The sequence below is a fragment of the Barbus barbus genome (assembly GCF_936440315.1).
Source record: "Barbus barbus genome assembly, chromosome: 40".
NCBI lineage: Eukaryota > Metazoa > Chordata > Actinopteri > Cypriniformes > Cyprinidae > Barbus > Barbus barbus.
This window is the reverse complement of record NC_136718.1, coordinates 3,399,953-3,421,729: the sequence shown is the minus strand read 5'-3', so window position 1 is coordinate 3,421,729 and position 21,777 is coordinate 3,399,953. Positions and strand designations below refer to the sequence as shown.

Here is a 21,777-nt window from a genome sequence, read left to right as displayed (position 1 = left end):
AAAATACTAAAACTTAAACTTTAAAATTCAAATGAAAACAAGTATAAAAAATAAAATCAAATTGAAAATATTAACAGAAACTAACAGCACATCAGTGCTACTAAAATAATAAAGTGGCCCTAACTCATTTTTGATAGCGAAGGCTGGGCCATATAAAGTGTATACCATTATTCTTCACGTTTAAGTTGACAGTAATGAACTCTCTGAATTAACACAATGCTATTTTTATATGCACAAACTATTGCGTATATATCAGTAAAAATTGCAATGTTTAATATCTTAATGACACACATTAACATGTTTGAATGATGATAATACATCCTTAAATCTCAGTTTAGAGGCAGTAAAATAGTCAGTTTATACTGATTCATGAAAATAATCATCCTGCACTTAAGGCTGATGTTTTAATCGCTTGGATTTAAACTTAACCCTTTCATTCTTTCAAGGGGTTACACAGATGCTCTGTAGAAAACCTAATGGCCAAATAAACTGGATTCAAATCAGATATTCATTATATTTATAAATGACTGTGAACGCATTTTATTTGAAACTTGATCTAGACTTTGTATAAAAACTTTACCACTTTATATAAAATCAGACCAAGTATCATTATTGAATGGGTCATGACTTAAGGACATTTTCCAAAATGTGACCCTGGAGCACAAAAGCAGTCATAAGCACGGGTATATTTGCAGCAATAGCCAACAATACACTGCATGGGTCAAAATTATTGATTTTTCTTTTATGCCAAAAATCATTAGTATATTAAGTAAAGATCATGTTCCATGAAGATATTTTGTAAATTTCCTACTGTAAATATATCAAAACTTAATTTTTGATTAGTAATATGCATTGGTAAGAACTTCATTTGAACAACTTTAAAGGTGATTTTCTCAATATTTAGATTTTTTTGCACCCTCAGATTCCAGATTTTCAAATAGTTGTATCTCAGCCAAATATTATCCCATCATAACAAACTTATTTATTATTCATCTTTCAGATGATGTGTAAATCTGTCTCGTATCTGACCCATCCGCTTCAGGTCTTGTAGTCTGTATTAACGCACTGATGAGTTGAATCAGGTGTGTTTCATTAGGAAGAGAGTCGGTGTGTGTCTCCAAGAACAGGGTTGGGAAACATTACTTTAATATCAAATGCCATGTAGCTCCTCCTCAACACAAACGCCTCTCCTGTCTCACAGAAATCGGGACGGAGCGGGCCTGTTTCCGGGACATGTCCTCGTTTCCCGAGACCAAAGCGGAGAAGTATGTGAACCGCGTCAAAGGAAAGAAGTTCCTGCATTACAACCGGCTGCAGCTCTCGCGGATCTACCCTCGCGGTCAGCGCCTGGACTCGTCCAACTACGACCCGCTACCCATGTGGCTGTGTGGCAGTCAGCTGGTGGCCCTTAACTTCCAGACCGCAGGTGAGCTCAGGCCATGGGCGTAGTTTTGATTTGAACATTGAGTCCCGAGTCATGTTCCTGCTTTATTTATTGGTTTGTTTGCTTAGGCTATATGTTTATTTTTGTAAAATCATCCACACAAACAAAGTGCAATAAAGTAATAGCCACTTGTTTACATAGGATATATAATGTATTTGATATTATTTAGTAGGGGTGTAACGATACATGTATTCATACCAAACCGCCATGGTACGGGCATGAGGCCTTACAACGAATACAGGCAATTCATCCTCGATCCAGAAGGAGGCCGCCGCAGTGATGCAGCGCTGTTTGATAACCGCCAGCAGAAGAACAGAGAATGCCATGAGATGCACACTTACTTGTAAACAAAGCCCCCAGACAGTGGCCATGTCTGACAAAGGAGTAACTTTAAAGGCTTGCGCACCCAACTGTTGCGAAATGCAGCTTTGTAATGTATCTGAATGCAAAAACTATTATTATGTAAATTATAGGCTTTGTACTTCAGTCGCGTTCCAACGGTGGGACAGAGGCGGGTGCGCTGATATTTGGTTCAATGTATTTTATTTGTATTAAAATCAGTGACTTACTGGCAGCTTTCCTTTCATTTTAAAGTATCTTTTCTGTTATTTAAATCATTTATTATTTCTATTCAAAATGTTATGTTTAAAACATTAATCTCAACATGAAGTTATGAATTTAATTGCACAATTGTGACATCTGAGCCTCATTAAACGTCTGAAAATACACCTACAATCCACTTTTGTGTTCTTCTGTGCCACCTCTGTAGTTCAAATCATTTTTTAATACTGATTTGATTTGATTGGTAGCTTATTCTACTTGATTTTAATTAGAAATTTTAAAAAAGCTAATATATCTAATCTTTTTTTTTAAATTTGACAAAAGTTGATTTACCAATACAAAGGTAAAAACTAAATTCCCTGTCAATCAACAAGTCAAATATCATCTCGTAATGGGAAGGCTAATATTTGATCTCAATTGTGCAGTTTTATTTCTCTTCCTGTCCTCTTGTTCCTCTGACGTCCTGTCATTTAACAGAGCGCTCGTTTCTCTGCAGATAAGCCCATGCAGATGAACCAGGCGCTCTTCATGCTGAACGGCAAGAGCGGTTACGTGCTGCAGCCGTCCATCATGAGAGACGATATCTTCGACCCGTTTGACCGGCACTCTCTGAGAGCAGTGGAGCCCATCACGCTCTCCATAGAGGTACACGTGCACTACGACAGGGTTTCTGCCGCCCTTAAAGTCTTCCACAGTTTGCATCACAAGTGCATTTAAAGAATCTTCAGTAACACTTTAGTTTAGGGACCAGTTCTCTCTATTAACTAGTTGATTACTAGCATGCCTATTATTAACACATTGGTTGTTTATTAGTGCTTATAAAGCACATCTGAATGCCTTATCCCACATGGCCATATTCTAGACATCTTAAGCCCATAAACTTACTAATAATAACTAATAATAAGCAGCAAATTAGGAGTTTATTGAGGCAAACGCCATGGTTAATAGTTTGTAAATAGTGAGAATTGAACCTTAAAATATAGCATTGCCGAATCTTTTATGGAGTTGTGCTTAATGTTGTCTTTTTCTATGTCAAATTTTATAAAATGCTTATTTTTATATTGTATTGTATTAATGAATAAATGTTTCATTTGTATGTGCCATGCAGCAATAAATCCAGTTACAGCCAAAATCCACAATTAAGACCTAAAAATGTTTTAAATTGGAGCGGAAAGACTTAAAGCCAAGGCATTGAATGTTGTATGCACTGCAAAAAATTCATATCTTCTACAGTATTTCTGTCTTGTCTTTCAATAGTAATTTCAAAACTTCCTTCAATCAAGATACACTTACCTGAGATGCATATTTAGTCTTTACAAAGTTAAGTTAGTTTAAAAAAAAAAAGTCTGTAGGCTGTTCAAATATTTCTGAGCCCATTCGCAGATATTTGTTCTTGTTTTGATCTTAAATTCACTTTGCTGACTTCTTATTGTCATTTTGATTCTAAACAATAACTAAAGATTCAAAATTCTAACAACATTCTAAAAATGCAAATGACTAATGATTCTGAAATCAAGATGCAAGACAAAAATACTGAAGAACGTCACTTTTTTGCAGCGTAATTAGAAGTGAAATTTAAGTGACTTCCAGTTTCTAGTGGGTTTTGGTGTAAAAGTAATGGAAAAGCAATGGAGATATGTTGTATTTTCAAACAATGTTGATACAAGAGATTTGAATTTTAGAGACCATATTGATGTGTAGTGTTCAGTTTATTCCTTTAATTTTCTTTACTTACTCTTACAAGTCTTAAACTTACCTTCATAAAACCTGCAGAAATATGTAGCTGCACAGCTGTGGCTTGGGGATTTTGATTTCATAACTTTCACTAAATATCACCATAGGATGGCAACATGTTTTAGCAACCTGAAGCCAAACACACAGTACAAGACATGTACAGTGTACGGTCTGTGCTTTTGTTCGCCCGAGTGGAAACCGGTTATCAGCCAATACTGATCATGTGACGGTGACCCAAGTTGCTAATGTTGGTGTGCTTTAAGGTTTTGGGAGCGCGCCACCTGCCCAAACACGGTCGAGGTATCGTTTGCCCTCTCATCGAGATCGAAGTTTGTGGAGCAGAATATGACAACGCCAAGCAGAGGACTGACTCTGAAGGTGAAGATCTCTTACAACAGAAACACATTAGAACAAACATTGTAGGGGTGTGTGCGGGATCACTGAAAGATTTACCTGTTTTACTCTCAGCGGACAACGGTCTGAACCCCACCTGGCCCAGAAAACCCTTCCGATTCACCGTGTGCAATCCTTCCTTTGCCTTCCTGCGCTTCGTGGTCTATGAAATCGACATGTTCAACGACCAGAACTTTCTCGCCCAGGCAACGTTCCCCATCAACTGCCTCAAAACAGGTACGGCTCAAAACAGAATGACCGCTTTTGTGCTCTAAATAAATCGGGGTGTCCGGTCCTGCTCCAGGAGGGCCACTATCTTGCAGAGTAGGGCTGCACGACTACTCAAAATCGGGTCGAAATCAATATTAGAGGCAGCAGACAGTAGTATTTTTACTCTGCTTTAAAAGTATTTTTCAGGTGTCTGTACTTTATCAGTGTTTTTCTTTAGAATACTTTACTTCACAACATTCCAAAGCATAATATTGTACTTTTTACTGCACTGTTTCATATTAAATATCACTTAATTAGTGCTGTCAAACGATTAATCGCAATGTTTTTTGTTTGCATAATATGTGTAGTATATATAAATGCACGTGTTTGTTTTTATATATATATATATATATATATATATATACACAGTATACGCTCTATCTTCAGGATGAGGAGAAGTAAGTAATGTCCCTAATGTCTGTCTGTAGGCTACCGGTCGGTCCCGCTGAAGAACAGCTACACTGAGGATCTGGAGTTGGCGTCTTTGCTGGTGCACATGGACATCGTCAGAGGAAGGGTGGGCATCGTAGCATGTAGAAACACACTTTATTTATCAACCGATATGCTGTATTGTAATGGCCGCCTGGTTTCTTCTGCAGCATGAGAACGGTGAGATGCTGAGTCCGTTCTCGGCGGCGGGGGCGATGGCCATGGCCATGCAGGTGGGCCGGGAGCGGATGGGGGACACCAGCTCCATCTCCTCCACGTCCTCCATGTCCCCCCTACCCTCGTCCCCGGGCCAGGCGCTGGGATATCGCGGGCGGGAGGGCTCGTTCGAGGCCCGCTACCAGTCTCCTCTGGATGACTTCAGAGTGTCCCAGGAGGCGATGTTGGACCAGGAGAACAGGAGGTACGCTTGGTCTAAAGATGGTCTATTGTCAAATTCTATGGCGCATGTTGTTGTCTTTTATTTAACAGAAGTTGCGACAGATCTTTGTATTTGTGTAGTTCCATACATGAGTGTAACAGACTATTGAAACAGGAATAAATGTAGGGCTGGGACTTGGTTTAATGCATCGGTTTGTTGATTGGATTTTGTGATCTGAACGCAAGCCTGCAGCGGTGGAGTTTAAGAGGACTAAATGATTGGAGACGTAAGTCTGAAAGATCCATTTAACATTTTGAGGCTAAAAAAATGAAACATGCATGAGTGGAATCATTTCCAACAAGATCTGTAACGGAAAATAGATGGGGTGGATTGATGATTAATATTATAGTTGTGATCATGGACACAAAAATGAAGTCTTTTTGTACCGGCATCAGCTAATTATTCACACAAGTTTTGACAAACACTCAATGTTTTGAGCATCAGAGCGATTAACTGAAATTAAACAGATCATTCAGGTAGATTTGGATGTTAATGTTCAGTACTGAAATGTGTGAGTCTCTCTTTGCTCATAGTGTCTCATGTAGGTTTTCAGTCGGCGCAAGCAAAAAAAACAACTAACTTTGACACAATGTGCTGTTCATCGGTCAAGAATAACTAGACTGTGTACTAGTTTTGACCAGTTTTGTTCACTGTGCAGATTTGAGCGCCGGCACTTCTTGATTTGAGCGTCTGTTCGTTTTTAACCAGAAATGTGTACGCTGCTTTCCAGATGTATATTGAACTTTTCAGAGGGTTTTTTTCCAGGTGCTAAATCGCATACTGTTGTTTCCAGCACTTTCTACCGCCTTTTACCGGAAGTACAATGACTTGTTGACAGTGTTTGGGAAAGTTGTTTTTAAAAGTAATGCATTACAAAATTGGGTTACTCCCTAAAAAGTAACTAATTGCGTTACTTTGTATAGAAACTAATGTTACTTTACTTTTACGTTCTCAGCTGTCCTGGGCTTGCTTGTTTTCCCTAATTTTCATACCAATGATGAACTGTCTAATAAAGATATAACCTATTGCTTATTTTGTTAAACAATATTTGAACTGCAAAATTTGAAATTATATGACCACTGGTCCATTTTGTAGCTTATTCTGACCAAAAACCTATAAATTGCCATTATTGTTTGACATTTAATGCTGATAAATCTGATATTCAATGTTATGACTAGAGATGTAATGGTATGAAAATCATGATTATAATGACCAAAATGATCACGGTTATCGGTATTATCACCGTATTGTTAAAATGTGCTGGAAACGTTCAAAAAGTACTAACACACAAATCATTTCACCAAGTATTGTATTAGAAGACAAGGAAATACTGTTGCGCTCAGATGAAGGCTAATGGTAAGTCCAGGTGCGTGGAAACCAATAAAGTATAGAAGAGACTGTAGATGGTTCGCACTCTGAAAAACTAGACAAAGTCTTTTACAAAAAGAATCAAATATTTTAATAGAGCAAGAGCAGACGTTTCAGCCATCCAGCTATTCTCAATGCTCATAATGAATCAACACCAGACATGCAGTCAATTAGTACTCAGTAGGTAATCAGGGAACAAGTAACATGTGCAATGGGAGGGGCTTCAGCCCAGACCCAGAGAGCAGGTAGAAACACAATCCCTTTTATAGAAAAGTTAACGATGTTTATCTCTTAAAATGAAAAATACTCATCAATTACTCATGTCGCTCCAAACCCGTAAGACCTCCGTTCATCTTCGGAACACAAATTAAGATATTTTTGATTCATTCTGAAAGCTCCCATAGACAGCAATGGAATTAACACGATCGACGTCCAGAAACGTAGCAAGGAGACGGGTAAAATAATCCATGTGACATCAGGGGTTCAACCGTAATTTTTGAATACTTTTTGTACGACTTTATTCAACAATTCTTATCCTCTGCGTCACTGTAGCGCCATTTTGGAGAATATCCACTGCACGCAAACACACCACACGGATTTCGACGTTTTTTTTTTACGCTTTGTTTTGAACAATAATGGCGTATCCGTGCCCTGCAGCTGACACAGAACAGCATACGCTGTTTGAGTCTAGCAGATACTCTCCAAAATGGCGCTAGAATTTGATTAGATTTGTTGAATGAAGTCGTACAAAAAGTATTCAAAAATTATGGTTGAACCCCTGATGTTTCTGGACGTTGATCGTGTTGATTCCTATGAGAGGGTCAGAATGAGTCAAAAATATCGTAATTTGTGTTCCGAAGATGAACGGAGGTCTTACGGGTTTGGAACGACATGAGGGTGAGTAATTAATGACAACATTTTCATTTTAGGGTGGAGTAACCCTTTGATGCTGATGATCAGAAGTCAGGATAAATGGTTGAACTCTAATGTGTGTGATGTTTCTTTTCTGTCGCAGGCTCCGCAGGGCTCGCGTCAGCGCCGACAACCGAGCGTAACCCGAGCATGCGACGGGCGGACGGAGCGGACGCAAGGCCAGCGACACGGGTCCACAGAGCTGATGATGTCAAGGACTGCCGTGAAACCCGCTTCTGTGGAAATCGTCATCGCCAGCGTTTTCGGACAGATCTCCCTCTCTCTGCGACTCTCTCCCGCTCCGGGCCGCGCGGGGGGTGAACGGAGCTGCGGCTCACGGACAGAAACGAACAATTATCTGCTTCGCTACAATCTGAACCTGCGGCGGACGGGACGGGGGTGTTCTGATGCAGCGCGAGACTCCAGGACAAGGCCAATGTTTCAAAATTGAGTGGGGGCTGTATCATTCATCACTTTGAAACCGATTCCAGGTTAACATTTATGGAGTAATAATACTTTTTCTTTACTCTATCTCTCTGGCTTATATATATATAAATATATAAATGTGTGTGTGCGCTCTATTTTGCTGTCGGTTAGAAAAGCGTTGCAGCTGATCTGCTCTCAAAGAGCCTCTCACTCCAGATTTTTATTTCATTTCAGATTTATAATTTTTTATTATTTAAACATGTTTCATAATGTTGTTGTTTTTTCTATACGAGTATGTTTTAACATGAAGGCTTGGCCTTTTTAATTACGTTTCTCGCATTCTTGCATGTTTTCTTCCTTCTGTCCGAGTTGATGGACTAAAGTGTTTGTCCCAGGATGCTCTTGCGGGGTTTTTTTGTGTGTGGGGGGGGTTTCAGGCAGGTGGCAGTATGGGAGATCTCATTGAAGCAGTCGCTGTTTGAGCATCAGTAAGACATTATTTGACATTTAACAACCTTTATTTTGTTTTAAAATGAAGTTAAGACGTTATCAAGTGACCAGAGAGCAATATCACTCTCCTTGTTTTCTGTTTTGCCAGTCTGCACGGGTGGACTTTAATTCACAAACAGCTCAGGTGGGGTTTTCAGGCTACGGGAGCATCAGAAATGTTGTGTATTTAGTTTTCAGGACTTTGACCATCTCATTTCAGAACGTTTTCTCCCTCTAACACCATTCCTGTGACATCAATTACTGTCTCTCCACTTTTTAGCAATTGAGAAGTCTTGTACCTGAAGGCTTTTTATTATGTTTTGTCTTATCAGATCAAAATAGGGAGGACGTTTTATGTATGATTTAGTAGTGTGTTAACCATGATGTATGTTTAAAGAAAGCCAAAGGTAGACTCTGCAGGTGGTTTGTACAAAGCATTGGGACCAAAATAAGTCTGTCTCAGTTCATTGGGTTAGTAGAGCACCCAGAGCGTTGAAAATATTATGGATATGTTTTGTTTTTTTCTTCTTCTGTGGACAGGAGTTAGGGCATTTGGGTCAGTCTTTTTTTAGATGTATACCTTGTACCAAGCTGTCATTTAGTTTTGTGTTATGCCATAGTATTGCCCTAATACAGACTGTCAGTGATTGATAAACAGGCCAAGACTGCTGAACCTCAGTATTTACAGTTGATGTACAGTAAAAACAAGGCCATATTTATTGTAGCTCCAAGTTTCATGCAGTTCTCTTGTTTAGCCAGTAGAGGTTGAGATGTTACCGAACTGCACACATGCCATCTAGTTCTGAGAATCATTTAGTATGGCCATATACAGAAGCCATTGTGATGCTGTTGCATTATATTTCCATCACTGATGCTTTACCTGGCTCTCCGTTTGGCCATGGGGTCCAGGTGTGTTTTTATGGAGCAGGGTGACCATGGAGAACTTGTTTGCCTTTTCCCCCTCTTTTTTTGCCTTGTGGCTGCTATATTATGGCAGTATTGTCACAGTATTTATTTGGTTCTGTGCATGACAGCTCAGAGTCTGAAAGATGCTCCAGAATTTACTCCTCAATTTCCCCAGACTGGGCATATACAGGAATGCTAACCAATTTGGGGCATTTTAACATGGAGGGATGTGCAATTCAAGCAACCAGATTGCGCCTTTGGATGCATGAATAAATCCTGTCATTCCTCCTTTTTTTCCTACCAGTGATTAGTGTATAGCAAATTGCTTTATGCAATCTAGAAATATTACAAAAAGACACAGGGACCATAATCACTTCCTGAGCTTTGAGAGGAAAAGACGAGGCCAAACTCCTTCAGAGGGAATGTGCTCAAGTTCCCTTACATTTATTCCTAATTAGCCAACATTCCCTCAATTTGTTTTCAGTGTTGACCCCTTTCCTTGTACTTCTGTAGCCCTTCTCCAGTCTGTAAATTAGCTTCTGCTGTTTTCTTGCATCATCTTTCATGTGCCTTGGTGTATGCATACATCAGCGAAAGATTCCCTGTTGGACATGTATGCCTTTTTCTATGTTTCTTGCATCAGCGTTTTGTTACCAATGTTCTTATTTACAAACCAAGCCTTTTCTGTAATGTGCCTATGCTATATTGGAGGAAGTATACGTTTTAATTTTGCTTTTCATATGAAACATAATCAAGCCTGAGAATAAAGTACTTATTCAACAATGAAAAGGTGATGTTTTTCTTTTCAATGGTCATTTTTTAATATTAAATTTATTCTGCAAATAATATTTGTAAAAATCATACAAGCCTAAGTGTTCACACTGATGAATCTGTTTTGACACAATCATGATTTTATGGGTTTCTTTTACTTTCAATGACATTTCAGAAAAGAAAAAAACATTGTGCTGTGGTATTGATGCTCACCTACAGCATATAACTCAACCTCTCTGAGGTGCAATTATGTCAGTCATATTTTAAGAAATACAAATGGGCTCAATGAGAGCTGTGCAGTTTGCGCTTAGTACCACCATAAGTCCCCTAAAAATGGTAATTCCTCCCCAGAAGAAAAAGTTAGGAAATACACATCCAAGAAAAACTTCTCCATGGACTTCAACTTGGGTCTATCACTTCACAAAGACAAGGTCTGTTTTCCCCTCTATCCTATCCAAATAGAAAAAGCAGCTGGCTGGTGAAGGGGAGCATCCTGACCTTTGATAATCCACACCATGTCTTGAACAGTGGGACAGCTAGTAACTCTTGGAGAAAAAGGGAATATTCATTGGGGGAGAGTTCTTTTTCTTTTTGCAGAGATGTTATCCAGTGCTCCTGTTAAAGCATAATCTGTCATTTGTTTAAAAAAAAGCCTTTGATTAAAGGCCACGTGCTGTAATCCCATGGGCTGATATCACTTCACATTCATTCATACATCCACTCTCCTCTTCAGTCAGACTCTGTGAAAACAAACACAAGTATGAAACACAAAAGCAACCTCATACAGGAAACAATCTAAGGGATAATTCCATCCTCAAATAAGATATAAAGTAAATGGGTAAAAAGGCAGAAAATTAATCACCTTGTTTAGTATTTGTTGATATCTCAACTATTGACTTTGTGGTTTGATCCTCAGAGATTAGGCTGCTTCCTGACTGCTCCACCTTTACATCTTCATGGTCTGGGTGCTGTGATGCTGGAGCAGCTTCAGTTGGGGTTTCAGATGATGATCCAGTCATCACATCTGTGCTCTCGGAGTTCCTTTCCTCCAATAAAAGTGGCGGCTTGTTTGCAAACCACCGCCGGATTGATTCCTCACCTAACCCACTTGATTTGACAATCTCCTCCAATTTAGTCTCATCTAGTTTCCCATGTTTGTCTAGATGCTCCTTTAGGACACTAATGTTATCTTTCTGGAAGTCTTCCTCGTCTACCATGGTTTGGTAACTCTCAAGCCACTTGAGCTGACCGTTCTTCAGGACATAGCGGCAATCTCCAAACCAACGTACCACCTCTGGTCGTGATAGGCCCGTTTTAGTTATCAGCTCATTGTACTGGGGACTACTGGGCCAGTGGGTGCGTGCAAAGACTTGCTTCAACAGGTGGAGCTGTTCGGGCGTCTTCTTACCTCGGTATGGGGAGGTCTGAGGAACAGTCGTCTGAGAGATAGATTGTGCCACCTTGGTAGCCTCATTCAATTGACTGCTCTCTGGTTCACCTTTTCCATTAGATTCAGTAACTTTCAGCATTTTGAGATTGATTTTGATAGGGTTAACTTTCGGCTTAGTACCGGTCTCATCCTTCTGTTTCTCCTCTTTGTCATCTTGTGTTTCCTTGCAGGAATCTTCAGTTTCATGGGCCTCCTCATTGCCTGTTTTTTCCTTGTTTATTCCCTGCTCCTCTGCTTCTCCCACCAGATCATCATCTTCCCTTTCTGCCCTCTCAGCTTCCTCTTTCTTCTTCTCTGCTGCTACCCTCCTCCGTCGCTCAGCAAACCAACCGTGGATCTCACGGCGTGTCATCTTCGTTTCTGCTCTTAACCGGTCAACTTCTTCACTAGGTGGATCTGGGTCCTGTGCGAAGCTGGCCTCCAAAGCACGAACCTGGTGGGGGTCTCGCTCTTTGTACCGTACCGCTGTGAAATCTGGCGATGGGGGTCGTGGAGGACGCCGTGTTGGAGTTGGTGGGGATGATGTCTGTGAGGGACTGAGAGGTGACTGCTGGGGAGTTTTGGGCCTCTCTGGGGGTGAACTGTTTTCGGACAGGTCCACAGCAGCAAGAGTATCCAGTTGAGAAATGCTAGCACTAGTAACAGTTTGACCTCCGCCACTTGACCTTGAACCCTTCAGATTCCGGAAGTGGTAGCGGCGGTCGCTGAACCATTTCCGCACTTCGCGTACAGACAGACCAGTTAGGCTTATAAGTCGGTCTACTTCCTCTTGATTAGGAAACTGGCTAACAAGGAAGCTCTCCTTTAAGGCTGCCAGCTGTTCCTGGGACTTTTTGGTTTTGTTAAAGCAGGGGTCCAGAAAGTTAGTGGTGGAGAATATACGAGAGTTCATAGAGATAGGAGAGTCTGATTTACTTGGTACGGCACTATCTGTTGGGGTCGTAGATGCCGAGGTTGTGGTTGGAGTGGTACTGGCAGTTGAAACAATGTCCTTGCTGTTAATGTTGCTCTTAGCTTCAGAATTGCCTTTACCCTCACTTTTCACAATGTTACCATTGCTTTGAATGCAAGTGGCATTAGTACCCAGTGTATTGACCTTACCTTTACTGTTGCTATTTGACTTAGCAGGGCTGCTGCTACCAATACTGATTACACTAGCCTGGCTACATAAGCTGCTAGTACTACTAATACTGCTTGAACCGCTGCTAGTACTCGCATTGCTGCTGCTGCTACTACTGCAATTTCCACTACTGCTGCTACCAACAGTGCCTAAAACCATGCTGATTCCTTTATCGGCTACCAGGGCTGCGGTGGGTCTGGCCTGCATTGTAGGCTTTGCAGCAGCCTGAGGTTTAGGTGTTACGGCTAATGCAACGGGGGCACTGCTGACCTGAATTCCATTAGCCATCATTGGCTGGGTGACAATAACCCCTCCTTGCCCAACAAGGCTACCTTGTAAGATATGAGGAATGCCGGTTGTGCCCAGAACTGTGATAGTTGGTTGAGTAGTGGTGTGGTGGGTCTGACGTTGCTGTTGGCCGTTTGAAGGCGCTGCCTGTATGATTGTATTGAACATTTTTCTGCGGGCATCTTCTATTTCCTCTGGAGACCAGCTGATTCCTTGTTTCAGCCTTTGTGCTGTGAACCAGATCTTGATCTGCTCCTCGGGATACTTGGTGACTACAGTAAGGTAGCAAAGCTCAGCCTTGGTTGGATAAGGAAACTTGCTAAAGGATGTCTTTAAGAAACTGCTATTGTCCATGGATGCGTTGTAAGTAGGAATGCTGCTCAGGGGGATCATTACTTTTGGAAGATTCTTAGTACTTGATGACGATGAGGAGTGGGATGAGGAGACCGTGATTGGAGCAGATTTTTGATTGAGATTTCTGTTCTGCACAACGGATACGACTTGTGTAACAGCTGTCTTCAGCATGGGCAAAGCCCCAGAGCCATTCACAATCTGTATGGCCGATGGCAGGGCAACTTTGCTGGCTGCTCCATTGTGTACAATAGTGGGCACATGAGTGACTGTAACTTTAGGAGACTCACTTTTCTCCACTGCTTTGGTAATAACGGGGGGAGGGTCATCAGTTGCAGGGTGGGAAACTAGAATCCTTTTGGCTTCTGATTTACCCTTCAGCATTTTCATGATTGGTGTCTTGGTGATAGATATCTCAGATTCTTTAGAGCTAGTGCTTTCACAATGCTCCATGCAAAGACTCTGCTCTACTATCAATCTATTGTCCATCTTTTTGAGCTGAAGTGTGGTTTTTATTGTACTCGGATGGACACGGGCATTGTGCAGTGCCAAGCCCTCAAATTTTGCAGCACTTATCCCACAATCCACACAAAAAAAACAGGGGTCGATGCGGAAATCTGAGTGCCCACTGTAGACATGATCAAGGAAAAGATTTAGGTCATGGGTCTCAAAGTTACATGGCCTACAAGTGTAAATGCCGTCATCTTTATGGGTATCACCTGCTTCTTGCCCAGAGGACTCATCCAAACTTTGACTGCTTTTTCCACTTGCTTCCTCTGTAACGGAAAAGCAAATGTCCTTGGTTGAAGGGGACAGTCTGTCCCGCTCAAAGTCATCCTGCAGATGCATGGCTTTTACAGGAATCATGCATGGAACGGTCGACTTCCTCTTGCTTGCCATATTTCTGTCTACTTAGTCTCCAGTGAGAGTCCTGATTAATTCTGATGGTTATCCACTCTTATTGAACATCCACTGAGAACTTGTTGATGGACATCATCATCAGTTCATTATAAGTATTTAATGTCCTTAAAGGTTTCAGGCATCAGAGCGTCTGTAAAGAAAAAACAACAACTTTTAAGAACCTTTTAAGAACCAACAGAACTCAAGCTCAATTTAGTTACTATACTAAAATATGCCTATTGATCTTCTATCTTTAAACGTCTTTTCACTTACAGTACACAAGAGAAGAGCTGCTTTTATGTCTGTCTCTGATGACTGAGCTGCATTTAAAGAAGCTTTTACAGCCTCTCATTCTGTTTACGGAGCGTCCTCACACCCCATCCCCTCAGAAAAAGCTTAACTTTTGTTTAAGTGAATGACATACTATGAATCAAACCCAAATGATTTTTCATACCACAAATGTGAGAAAACATACATTTCGATATGCACACATCCCAATGTTCAACAGTGTATTCATTAAACAACAACACAGGAAAAAGTTTCTGATTCAAATGGCTGTGACTGCCAAGGCCTACTAGAAATATAGGTCACTTTCAATTCACTAATCTTAGACTGCAGCAAGCAAACATACCCAGGAACAGAGCAGCAGTTTCTTAGCTGCAAGTTAACCCTCAAATGATAGGGATTTGGGGCCACAAAAGGCAAAACATATAAGAAAGAACCACAACGAGAATATGTTTTCAATAAGAGAATACCGTATGACCAATAACCAAGCTGAAAAGAGCAGTACAGCTTTCTCCAATTCTACCATGTCACAAAGGGACACAGGAAAGGTTTGATCTGATAACATGGTCTAGTTAGCCCCTGCTGGTAGATGCTGTAATCACACCATCAGGATCCTATTATTCTCCACTGATGGCCATTATATAGTAATCATTCTGACTATATCAAAATTTTGCAAGCCATATAGACCAATTTGGAGTAGATGTCAGTTACATCACCTGCCGCTGCGCTTGCATTGTGGTTGCAGAAAAACACTGGTCACAAGTGGAGGGAGTCGGGTAAAATCCATGGAATAAGAGAAAAAATGTATTGTTGTGCCTTTGGATGTCAGAATCAGAATGCAAATCACTTTTATAGAATACTGTCATCAAATACCCATTTGAAACCGCAAAAAACAAAAACAGACTATGGATAAAACCTGCTATGATTAATTACTTTTAAAGCATAAATTTGATTTAAACAATACATCTACATAATATTCACATATGCAGTGCACAGGGAACATATTGTATTAGCCCTAAAGTTACAGCATGAAATACTGTTTAAACCTATAACATGTACCTATTTTCTCACAATTCTGACTTTTCCCCCCTCGCAAATACAAGTTTAAATCTCCCAGTTTGGACTTTATAACTCAACTTAACTCAATAATAGCCAGTTTGTCAATTCTGAGGAAAAAAGCCAGAAGTGCGGGATACAAAGTCATGATTCTGAGCCGAGGGGAAAAGAGAGAATGACAAGCTGATTTTTCTTATAATTGTGAGATATAATCTTACAATTCTGAGAGATTAATTGCGAGAATAAAGTCAGAAATGTGAAATATATACTCAAATTTACTTTTTTTATTCTTTTGTCCCATGGCTTCCATAGACTGCCACTTAAAAACGGTCATGTTCTGCCACCAGATACACTGAATTGGAGTATATAAATCACTATTACTTTGTGATGGTTAAGTAGATGTTTATCCAGCGCCCAACTTTTGGAGGGCTCTTAAAGATGTGAAAGAGCCTTTTTTTCTTATTTTCTCTGTCTGCTGCTGTTGATATCACAAGCTGTACATATTCTTCTGGTAGCATCAGCCACTCAGACATTGTCATGATATGATTTTCCTGCAGCTTCAGAGTGATTAGTCACATTGCATTTATGGCTCAGATTAGGGTTGTGCCGATAGACGATAGTACCGTGTATCAACAATAGTCAGAGATATCGCCTGTGGCTGATGCCTTTGACGATATCAAGACCATTATTATTATTAGGCTAGTATTATTATCTAATATTAAAATCTTATTGGACGGCCCGTGTTTTCGCTTTGCAAAACTGAAAAGATTCGTCGGACTGGTTTGAAAAAAAAAAAAAACCTTTGCATTTTCGGGTGCACGAATGTTCGTGGTCTATGTGGAAGCATCTGTAGGAATCTGCTGTTTTATTCGATCACGTCTGATATTCGTTTTGCTTTTTCGAGCTCAGTGTGGAAAGGCCTTTACACTGCTATGATATCCTCTTTTTCCCAGAGAATGGAAATGCCCTTCAATGCAGCTTGCTGCGGCGTTTCTGTTTGGCTCTGTAGGGCATGGTCCCTGCCAATGCTGCTGGGTCACATAACTAACACAAAAGGTTTGCATGGTAGGCGGGCCTGACATCCATCACGCTGATCAGACCCTGAGGACGAGAAGACGAGTGGGGGTTGGGCCCGTAAGTTTGGGCCGAGGTGCGAGGATGAGTGTGCACGTGTTGGGGGCCATTAACTGTTGCAGGAAGATTTCAGCAAGCCTTTTTGCCTTGATACCAATTCCCCATCCCTACCCCCCTCACACACACCCTTTTCCACCCTCATCCAACAATCACAGAGCCGTTACCCCCCACATCTCCTCCTCCTCCTCCTCTCTGGCTCACTCCGAAGGCTCTGGAATGTTCCACCATGAGCTGTTTAGCGAGCGGTCAACCTGGGCTATGAACAAACCTATGGACTGTCTGCCCATTTGTTTGCTTAAAAATTAGCAAACGCTTTGAATCTACAATGTTAGAAAACGTTCAAGATTGGGCGGACCATATGTAAACGTTACAAATTCGTCATTTAAAAACATGCATTGATGAACCACAAGCCAAAAAATACTGCTGCATTAGTCCTGGATCACTTGTTTGGCAATACTTAAGCGCAATGCTTACACTAAAAGCTGCAAATAAATGAGTGTGCACCATATCAAACGTTTGAGGCTGACACGGCAAAAAAAATATTTTCTTAGTATTTTGTCTTGTTTTCTAGTATAAATGTTCTTGAATCAAACTGCATTTACTTGACAAGTAAAAGGAAAAGTATTGTTTTCTAAAAAAATAATAATAAGATAATATATAATATTTATAGTTATAAGAAAAATAACTTAAAAGTTAGTATATAAGAAAAATATTCTTAATTCAAAGGCCAAACAAGATGATTTTTCCTTACACCATTGGTAGATATTTTTCTGTGTTTTAAGCAAAACAAAAACGTGTTGTTTTGTTAACATTTTGATATTTATTTTTTAGAAAACAAGACATAATATCTTAAGTCATTTTACTTGTCAATGCATCCTGACTGAAAATGATTTAGATATTTATACCAGAAAACAAGTCAAAGCCATGGTCCTCAGACCAACAGAATATCTTTGTCTCTCTGGAGAACATAAACAATGACACAACAGTGCCTAAACGCATCACTTCTGAACCACGTGGGTGTTTTATAAGAACGTGACCGGTAAACATGGCTAATGTGTAGTTGGGGCTAAAATCTATTCTCTATCCGTTACGTTTGTTTTGGCAAAAACACATGTACCCTTACCCTCCCCCATTCCCTCGCTCGCCCTCAACAAGTTCAGCCCCGTCCGCAGAGAGACGGGTCGTCAGCACCACTGGTGTGTTACTGTCCCCATGGCAACCCCCGCCCTACCTACACCGAATTAACACACTCGTTCACTTAGTGGTCAACAGGGCTCCTGGCTCACCCTGGCTTGTTTTAGAGCCGCCCCTGATCCTGTTTCAGGCTGTGTTTGATAGGTGTTCATTCTTTATAAATCAAGGAATCACGAGTTTGAATAGTAATATTACCAAACGTTATAATTAGACACAATATGACAATGATAACAGTAAAGAGAAAGAATAATGATCTGTGATGAACGGCTCATGTGTGATGCACTCTGTGAAGGACCATAAGTAGAATATATCAACAGTTATATATATATATCAACAGTTAAACGTGTCCATGTTTACATAGAAAAAACAATGGAAATGCAAAGCTATAGGATAAAAACCCTGTGCAGAACTACTACTGTATGCAGATATTTGATGTTTGCATCATGGTGACGGGCTGAAAGCTGCTGTTCATTGTCTTTACAGAGCATTTATAGTCAATAATACTGGTGTTATATCTTTGAATTTCAATTACCTTGACTTTTGAGATTTTTTTAACGCATTTTACTTATATTTTTTCTGAACATATAATATATGCATAAGACAAGTTTGTTCAAGATGTAGCATCTTTTCTGCAAATATATTTAACAAGTGATTTGTTTACCATTTACATCGTGTTGACAACTTTTTCGATCGCACTTTATTTTAAGGTCCATTTCTCGCTATTAAAAAACCATTAACTGACTTTTGCCTTAATTAACTCCTAATTTGCTGCTTATTAATAGTTAGTTAGGTATTGGGTAAGATTAGGGATTATTGTCATGCAGAATATGTGCTTTATAAGTACTAATAAACAGCTAATATGTTAATAATAGGCATGCTAATAAGCAACTAGTTAATAGTGAGAATTGCTCCCTATCCTGAAGTGTTACCACATTGTCTTTAACTAGAGGGTTAATACAATAAAAAGTTACTTGAATCGTGTTGTAGGCACATTTTCAAATTGATGGTGATTTCATTTTTTTACCATATCGTCCAGCCCTACATGCAATACTTTAAATTGCTAAAAAAAAGTCAAATCTAAGGTAAAGTGAAAAGTTTTTCCAATGCATTTATTTTTTTTTATACTGTCTGACAATATGCTTTGAAAATAAGACCCCTTCATCAAATAGGCCAATGGCGTAGGTTGTTTTATGCATTGCTTTTTGATATATTGCTCGGTTATTATTATTGAAAATGCAACTTCAAAAGCACCAATGAATATGTGGCTTTCTCAAACACAGATTCGATGTCACCAGCACCTAAGGTGTTAAGGCTCAGTTAAAAATGGAAGAGTGAGGGGGAAAAAATGGCGGTACACCACACGCTCTGCTGTCCAACCTAAAATGGCTGACATCACAGCCTCCTGCTGACCAACACACAGCCCTTGTCCTGATTTCAGACGCCTTCACGCTCAGGACCGAGCCAAGGGAGCGTTTCCAGGTTTTGTTAGGGGATAGATTTGCAATAATCCCACCTGGAAGAGGGAGAGTAAAACCAGGAAGACACACTAACAGAACCTTTAACGGAGCATTTACGGGTTTGTTTCCATCTAGATTTAGCGTTCGCTCATAATCTAGGGTGTATTTCTTTCTACAGTCGTAAGAAATCATAATAAACACAATCAAATATGTTCACGGTAACAGCTCTGAGATGTAAAAGAGCATTGTTACATTGACTGTGACCTTTTTACTGAGGTAAAGATGGTCGATCACGGCCTTCAGCTTCAGTTTGATGCAACACTCTTTACTACTAAACTTTAATGACTGAAACCGATCTAAGTGTGGATGATCATTCATAACTTTGACACTAGAAGCTGAATGTTTTTTCTCATGACAGATACTGCTAGTTAATGCTATAGTGCGTATCATTATTAATAATAGCAAATTAGATCTAAGATTTAAATAAACACTGGTTAAATATGAAATAAACATGAAAAACTGATTTGACATGAACAACACTACATATAGGGAAACTAAAGGGTTGGAAACACTTTATTTTAGGGTCTCTTAATTAGTTATGCATATTACTATAATATTAGCAGTAATTAAGCACATATTAATGCCTTATACCTCTCTAATCCTGCCCAATAACTAGTTTACTAACTATTAATAAGCAGCAATCAGGAGTTTATTGAGGGAAAAGTCATAGTTGATAGTGAATAAGTGCTTTAAAGTGTTACCTAAAGTTTTGTTTATCGGTCAGTCTGGCTATAATCTTCACTCTTTACTGATATAAGGGTCAATCACAGAAACAGGACTAGATGCATCCACTGCCAGCAATACATTATGATAAATAAAAGCATACCATATAACTGAACTTCAGATGATTTGAGGGTCTAGTGATTCACATGTAGTGCATGTCCAAACACACTTTGATTTCTATGAATACTAATATTATGAAATATGATCAGATATTAAGAACACAAACTACATCCTGTCGCCGTGACTCACTCAGAGAGCAGCACTTTTCATGTAGATCTGCTGTAATAAAACACAAACTCACCCACAAAACCCCGCGCGGCTTCCACAGCAGTGCAGCACAAAGGCCCCTCACTCTTGTTTATGTCCAGTCGAGTGCGTGCGTGCGTGCGTGCGTGTGCACGTACCCAGCGGCGGCGTCACGTGACCGGCGGCGTCGAGGCCCTGATGAATACAGGCTTAATTAACATTTAACAGTCAGATCTGTATAACCGCAGTGTTTCGGTGGTTAAAGCTTCTCTGCAAGTATGCATGCTGCACTAATAATACGAGAGGATTTCCCTCTGTCTTAAATATAAAGGATATGTATTGAACAGCCATATATTTTTTATATAATAACATATGATATATATGGACAAAACAGCTTTGTTGTCTATATTACTGGCTTTTATATGTTCACTGTAATAAAGCTAATTATTTAAAACGTGAAAATACTCAAGTTTACATTTATCCATTTTTTTAAATTATTATTATAAATATTTGCTTTGTATTAAGTTACCATCATTTTTCCGACCCATTGGAGTAATGTTTGGTAAAAGGTAGAATTATGTTATTTTATTTTTGCAGTTTTCTGTATAGATAATACCATAATGTGATGTACACAAATCCACAATAGTCTTTTCTGTCCTTATTTTTATGATTTTTTTTTTTTTGCAGGAATATATTCATGTCTCTGTTCTTGTATGTTTCTACAAGTTGCAAAAAGGTTTCCAATCAGTATTTAGAAAGCAGAACGACGACTTATCTACTATATGTTCAGAATCAACCACAAACGCCCAACGTTGTCAGTCAAAATAAAATGCATTTTTCTAAACTTCTGTCAAACTCGTACTTAGAAGCAGATATTTCAAGTTTCCTTTAGCTCCCAGCATGAAAGAAAATGCATTTTAAAATTTTAAGTGGGATATATCCATTCAGTGAGTATTTACGACTAAGATTTGGATTTGACTTTAATAAATGCATATTTAGTGATGATATTGAAACCACGCATCTGTTTTTTCTCTGTATGTTTGTGGATGTGTTAGTCTGATATGCATGGCTTTACCCAAAGGTACCTCACCTTAGAAATTTCACAGTGAAGGACATTATCTTTAGACGTGTAATGAACAATAACAAAGATCACTTCCTTCTTAATGACATACTTCTGCTGGGAAAAATGCATATATATACAAATCTATACTTGAAAGTGTTTTATTTATTTCTTGTACAAAAACCCTTAAACTGATGAAAACTAAAAATGCAATGCATCTTTTGTCCTTTATAGAAGAATATGATTTACAGGAAAAAACACTAGCCCACTTTTTTTGTTTATTTTTACACACACACACACATGTTGGTTTT

The 21,777-nt window shown here is 39.5% G+C and overlaps 2 protein-coding genes across 5 annotated transcripts in view; one reads left to right on the top strand and one right to left on the bottom strand.

Annotated features, from left to right (window-relative positions):
* Positions 1-10,156, top strand: part of plcg1 (phospholipase C, gamma 1) — a 55,653-nt gene extending 45,497 nt beyond the window's left edge. For all 4 annotated transcript variants that reach the window (XM_079400902.1, XM_079400900.1, XM_079400903.1 and 1 more), the window contains 7 exons: positions 1,202-1,426; positions 2,502-2,650; positions 4,003-4,117; positions 4,208-4,369; positions 4,831-4,919; positions 5,002-5,252; positions 7,654-10,156. In XM_079400902.1, coding sequence (XP_079257028.1) covers positions 1,202-1,426; positions 2,502-2,650; positions 4,003-4,117; positions 4,208-4,369; positions 4,831-4,919; positions 5,002-5,252; positions 7,654-7,693 — 1,031 coding nt within the window. In that variant the 3' untranslated portion in view covers positions 7,694-10,156. The remainder of the gene's footprint in view (positions 1-1,201; positions 1,427-2,501; positions 2,651-4,002; positions 4,118-4,207; positions 4,370-4,830; positions 4,920-5,001; positions 5,253-7,653) is intronic.
* zhx3b (zinc fingers and homeoboxes 3b) lies at positions 10,143-20,551 on the bottom strand. Its single transcript, XM_079400904.1, has 3 exons — positions 20,462-20,551; positions 11,005-14,402; positions 10,143-10,882 (listed from the first exon to the last, which is right to left on the bottom strand). The coding sequence occupies exons 2-3, from the start codon at positions 14,249-14,251 to the stop codon at positions 10,872-10,874; spliced, it is 3,258 nt and encodes a 1,085-aa protein (XP_079257030.1). The 5' UTR covers positions 14,252-14,402; positions 20,462-20,551; the 3' UTR covers positions 10,143-10,871.
* Between the last annotated feature and the right edge of the window lie 1,226 nt (positions 20,552-21,777).